This window comes from Asparagus officinalis, chromosome 8 (assembly GCF_001876935.1).
Source record: "Asparagus officinalis chromosome 8, Aspof.V1, whole genome shotgun sequence".
Taxonomy (NCBI): Eukaryota; Viridiplantae; Streptophyta; class Magnoliopsida; order Asparagales; family Asparagaceae; genus Asparagus; species Asparagus officinalis.
In genome coordinates, this window is record NC_033801.1 from 87,258,183 (window position 1) to 87,264,182 (window position 6,000).

A 6,000-nucleotide genomic window follows, 5' to 3' on the forward strand; every position below is an offset into this window, starting at 1 on the left:
TTATCAAACGAACGCTCATGATCCGGACCCCAGTTCTTATAAAGTGGGAAGTCCATGTATTGGCGGCTCTTTTGCCCCACATACTGTCCAAATCTCTCAGCATTAGGGCCTGTAACACGGAAGTACTCATCAAAGTGCAAGAGGAATGCTGGTTCATTCTTCTCAGGATCGGGCATTAATCGATTGGCTTTATTTGAAGATCGAACCTTCTTGGACGTCCGTGGCAAACCTGCATCAAAGTTTTGTAGTTGTATAATGCATGTTATAAAGTTGTACGTAGGATGGAGAAATTGGAGAGGTCAATTGGTTTCAGAAAGCTCTTTGTGCTGTGTTTCAGATATGTAGCTAAAGACTAGTTTGCATGCAACCTTACAGTTTGAACATTACTTCATTTCATTTCAGAGACTAAGATCATAATAAACTTCCTTTCAGGCCAAGTGATAAACCTGAATTTTACCCAAATACCTTCGAGGTATGTATGGTTTTCAGCTTGAACATTACTTCATTTCATTTTCTTGTTTCACTTTCCTGCATTCTTTTTTTTTTCTTTTTCTTTGCTGCAGGACACTGAGGCCCTTGGAGAATTGAAGGATCTTCCTAGTTATACTACAGTGGGTGGTATAAGGAGAAACTGACATTCCTCTTCATACTTTAAGAAGTTATGGAGGACCAGTCTTGTTCATTTTAAGGTTTAAATCATTGATCTATTTGATATAGTCTAATAAAGACAGGATGTGTATACAGCCTTTAATTTCATAAGTCATGCAGAATATATTAAACATATTCGAGTCATAAATCTGTTCAAGGACCAAAAATCTCAGGTTTTATACTGAGAAGGAGTATATTAAACATATTCGAGTCATTAAACATATTCTCCAATTGGGCTTACATACCTCCGGCATTCTCAGCACGCTTCGCCGCCCGTTTAGCAGCACGGTTAGGACGATAATTTCTCAAGTGTAGAGGACGAGCTATTGATGTGGATGCAGAGGCATCCCCTCCAACTAGACAATAAAAGAATATTATGTAAGTATTGTTTAATAAAATAATATGCAATATAATATCAATACATTAAATGATACTAACCCGTCGAGTGTCCAGATGGTATAGAGTGCGTAAGGATGGTCTGCAAATCAGTCTCACCCACATCTGATAAATGTGTAATCATATCAAGAAATCAATTATAGTACAAAATAAAATCAAAATCAAAATTTACAAACCTGTAAGGGGGGTCTGTAAATGATCATCGGCCATGGATGTAGATGCTATAATACTAGGGGTAGATGCTGGAAAGCTAGGGATATATATATATATATATATATATATATATATATATGAGATGCATGCAATACATGTATATAGTGAACATGTACATATAAAAAATGCATATAATCAAGTTTATTGTGATTGCCCACCCAACCAAGCATTATATAATACAATGTATGCATGCAATACATTGTATTATTTTCTTGATGTTTGATGGGTTTTCCTTGAAGAAGTTCATGGTGTTCTCTCAAATTTAATTGTGTTATAAATTATATTGATTGCTCAATGATATATGCAAGGAATAGAGTTTATTGACCAAGTGCTAGAAGTAGCACAAGTATTTTCATTTTTCTGAATTTGGAACAAGGTGCTCCATCTTCAGTGCATAATCCTAATTAAAGAAAAATTATGAAGAAAATATACAATACCTAACTACTCTATGTCTGCATTTTTCTGTCGATGGTGTTAACCCTACTAGATGATCAACTGTCATAAGGATATCAGTGGATTTTTCTAGTGAACAGATTAATTCAGAAGGGGATTTTCCATTCCAGTTTCACTGTTTCTGATTCAGAGTCAGTGGACTTACGTAGGTTAATTATAGGAACCTGCTGAAGCTTCTCAAGAAATCTAGCAACAAGTCTAAGGACAGAAGAATTGAGCAAAGTCTGAGAATTTCAATGGGCAGATATCTGAAACAGTATGACAAGGACTACATGAAGATGGCCATGATAAAACAAGAAGAGACCTTCAAACAACAGGTATATGCATGTATATAGTGAACATGTATAAACATGTACATGCATGTATATAGTGAACATGTAACAAAGTGAACATATGTGTATATGAATTTTTGTTTGTGATTACTACCTTTTTCTTTTTACAGACTCCTTAGACGTTGTAGGAATGTCTACAATGATTTCATGTTCAAAATCATTCCGAACCCATGAAACTTCATGCTCAACCTGAGATTCATTTGGGTCTATAGAAATAGTAGCTTGTAACAATCTAAGTCCTTCATCATCAGAATCTGTCTCAGGATTGTCCTCTATGTCAACATCTACAAATTGTGGGACATCGTAAGTATTCCTAGGCTTCCATCGGCAAACAACACTCCATCCAGGATGTTTCAAACACTTTGAGTAGTATACTTGAAATGCTTGTTCCGGGAATATATACGGTTCATCTTCAAACTCAAAAAGATTAGTGTTTACACTAGTCAATCCATATTCATCTTTCCAAGTCCCATATGTTTCTCTCCACTTTCCATGTCCAGTTCTTGTATGATACCAAACACACTTGAATAAATAAATTAGTTTTGCTCTTCCGGGATAGCGAATACCGAGTATTCTATCTAAATACCCATAGTAAATTATTCCTTCAGTGCCAATAGCCGCAATTCCACTATTCTGGGTGGTCCGAGATTCTTCTCTCTCCTTGATTTCAAACTTGTACCCGCTTACACCAAATCCATTGTAGTATGCAACCTCTCGGCTCGGATATTCAGATAGACATCTCAAATCCTTATCCAATGTTAATTCTACATTTGGATCTTGGACCTGACAAAACAGTTTGTGTGGTAATTATATAAAGATACAAGTTTAGATTAAGATAATGACACATAAATATTGACAAAGAAAATCTTACATATTTTATAAACCAGCTACAAAAATTATCATGATGATGTTTTTCCAATCGTTCAACATTCCAATTAGGATGCTCTTCACGTAATTCATCCTTGTTAATTCTGTTCTCAACATGAATTGTTATAACATTAACATCATATTATTTTATATATACATACGTATAACAATTAATATAAAACATACTTACTCTCTAACTTCCTCGAGGCATATGCTATTGAGGATGATAAATCGATGTATATCATTAATAAATGTGAGTCTCATTGTCGTGTAAGTTGGTTTGCCATATGTTCCGTCATGAATACTCACAGGTCTATTGAGCTTTGTCTATATATTTTCGTCCAAATAACGGGAACAAAATGTTGTTACTTCCTCCAAGAGATAACCTTCCATAATAGAACCCTCTGGCCGATTTCTATTTCGTATATAATTTTTTAGAGTCAAAAGGTACCTACAAAAACTCACATTAAATTACTAAACACAATAATGTAGAAGATAAAAATTATATCTATTGCATCAAATGGAAATTTAAAGTTACCTTTCTATAGGATACATCCACCTATATTGTACCGGTCCTGCAAGTCTAGCCTCTTTTGCAAGATGAACAATCAAGTGGATTATGATATCAAAGAACGACGGTGGAAAAATCCTCTCAAGCTTGCACAATATCAAAGGTATCGCTTTCTCTAGCTTTTCTAGCTCCTTGTCATCGACATTTTTAGCACACAATTCTCTAAAGAATGTGCAAAGTTCATTGATCACTAAACCAACGGATTCTGGAAGAGAAGTCCTTAGGGATAGTGGGAGAAGGTGTTGCATAATAACATGGTGATCATGACTCTTCAACCCATCGATCTTGCCTTTCACAGTCTTTATCTTCTTATTAAATGATCCTGAAAAGCCTGTGGGAACCTTCAACTCATGTAATACCTCTAAAAACATTTTTTTTTCTGATTTTGACATATGATAAACGGCATTAGGGAGTACAAATTTGCCCGGATTACCAGCTTTAGGTACAGGATGCAATTCTTTTCTAATGTTGAAGTGCTGCAAATCTCTCCGAGCTTGGAGGTTGTCTTTTGATTTTCCATCTTTACAAAGAAGCAAGTTAAGTATGTGCTCAGATACTCCCTTCTCAATGTGCATCACGTCTAGATTGTGACGCACGGTATTTGTCTCCCAATAGGGCAATTCAAAGAAAATACTTTTTTTGTTCCATCCTTGTGGTCTTTCCTGTCTTTCCTTTACTTTTCCGAAAGTTATATTTCCATAAACATTCCACTGAGCAAGTATGTCCTTTCCGGATAGGGGGGCTGGAGCCTTTCTATGCTCTGTAGTACCATCAAAGTGAACATCATCATCCCTATAAGGATGATCTTCTTCCAACATACGTCGATGACCGCAATAACAGATTTTTTTGCTAAAGGGCAACCATGTCGATGATGTATCGACATGATAGTAAGGACATGCTTTATAACCGTGTACGGAATAACCTGATAGCATTCCATATGCAGGAAAGTCATTAATTGTCCACATTAAGGCTGCACGCATTGTGAATGTTTCCCCTTTGTCTGCATCATATGTCTCTACACCATCAACGAATAAAGAATGTAACTCATCGATGAGAGGTCGAAGGTAGACGTCGATATTGTTGCCCGGTGAACTCGGCCCATCAATAAGAAGAGGCATCAGAAAGTATGATTGATCCATCGCTAACCACGGTGAAAGATTATATATCATCATTGTAACAGGCCATGTACTGTGCGGATTGCCATTAAAACTAAAGGGACAAAAACCATCGCTAGCTAATCCGAGCCTAATATTACGGGGATCTTGACTAAATATTGTGTGCAACTTGTCGAAATCCTTCCATGCTGGCGAATCTCTTGGATGACTCATTTTACCATGTTCACTTGGAATAGCACGGTCATGCCAAGTCATTGCCACCGCTGTCTTCTTACACCTGTAGAGCCTCTGCAGCCTCTGTGTCACAGGAAAGTATCGTACCACCTTGACTGGTATGTCATTCTTATTAGCATGTGCTTTCTTCTTATATCTAAAAACTCCACAGTTAGGGCACTCTTTCAGTTTAGAATTTTCTTTCCAGAACAGCACACAATCATTAGGACATGCATGAATCTTCTCACAATTCAAACCCAGATCTGACATTATCCTTTTAGCTTCATACCAGCTCTGAGGCACATTGTTCCCAAGAGGCATAGAATCTTTCAAGAATTTTAGAAGCATCGTAAATGACTTGTTGCTCCATTTATTTAGGCATTTAATCTGGAAAAGTTGAACGAACCATGATAGTGTGGAATATTTTGCATTCTCATAAATTGGTCTTTTGGCATCTTTCATGTACTTCTCATACTCATCTACATGTTCTTGTCCGGAAGGATGATCATCTTCAGCATGATTGGAGTCACCAAAAGCAACTTCTATCATTTCCTCCATCTCCTCTTCTGGAAATAAATTTTCTTCATTGTCTTCTTCTTCATTATCGACAATATTAGGAGCTACGATTTCTCCGTGATATACCCAAATTGTATAATCCTTAATAAAACCATGCTTAACAATGTGAAGTTCTACATCTTCCTCCTTACGATGCATCCTATTCCCACAATGACTGCACGGACAAAGAATCATCCCATATTGGATCCTATCGTGTTCACGCACAAAATTTATGAAAGAGGCAACTCCTTCAATGAATTCAGGCTTTGTGCGTTTTTCACGATTCACATACATCCAATCCTTAACTCCGATATAGTCACGTGCCATACCAACCTAAATTAGTCAAAGTTAGCGATAAATTAGTCAAAGTTAGTCAAAGCCAGGAGAGGAGGGGAAAAAAGGCACACAAAAACTTGCAAGGGAGAACACCGACACACTGATCTATTATATCTACAACCATCGTCAGAACCTCTCATGAAACAACTCTCAGGTTAAACATGACCTGAAAGAATCAGTAAACATTAAACAAAGATGAAACAAAAATATTTCACCTCAGCAAGAACTGCAAGTTCAAATTGACATCACCACATGCACAAGAGGTCACAAAAAAGCTGCGCATGCATAATAAACTGCTGAA

The 6,000-nt window shown here is 36.7% G+C and overlaps 1 protein-coding gene across 1 annotated transcript; it reads right to left on the bottom strand.

The window, feature by feature from the left end:
- Positions 1,797 to 5,690, bottom strand: LOC109821477. The gene is made up of 4 exons (XM_020387665.1): positions 3,448 to 5,690; positions 2,914 to 3,013; positions 2,137 to 2,825; positions 1,797 to 1,908 (listed from the first exon to the last, which is right to left on the bottom strand). The coding sequence occupies exons 1-4, from the start codon at positions 5,688 to 5,690 to the stop codon at positions 1,797 to 1,799; spliced, it is 3,144 nt and encodes a 1,047-aa protein (XP_020243254.1).

What these genes read in the sequence shown, in the direction of transcription:
- LOC109821477 (XM_020387665.1), bottom strand. Translation starts at nt 5,690, where the DNA reads ATGGCACGTGACTATATCGGAGTTAAGGATTGGATGTATGTGAATCGT. An exon ending in GTAGCTGGTTTATAAAATAT is followed by an intron (nt 2,826 to 2,913) that starts GTAAGATTTTCT and finishes CTGTTTTGTCAG; the next exon opens with GTCCAAGATCCAAATGTAGA. An exon ending in GAGTCTGTAAAAAGAAAAAG is followed by an intron (nt 1,909 to 2,136) that starts GTAGTAATCACA and finishes TTCTGTCCTTAG; the next exon opens with ACTTGTTGCTAGATTTCTTG.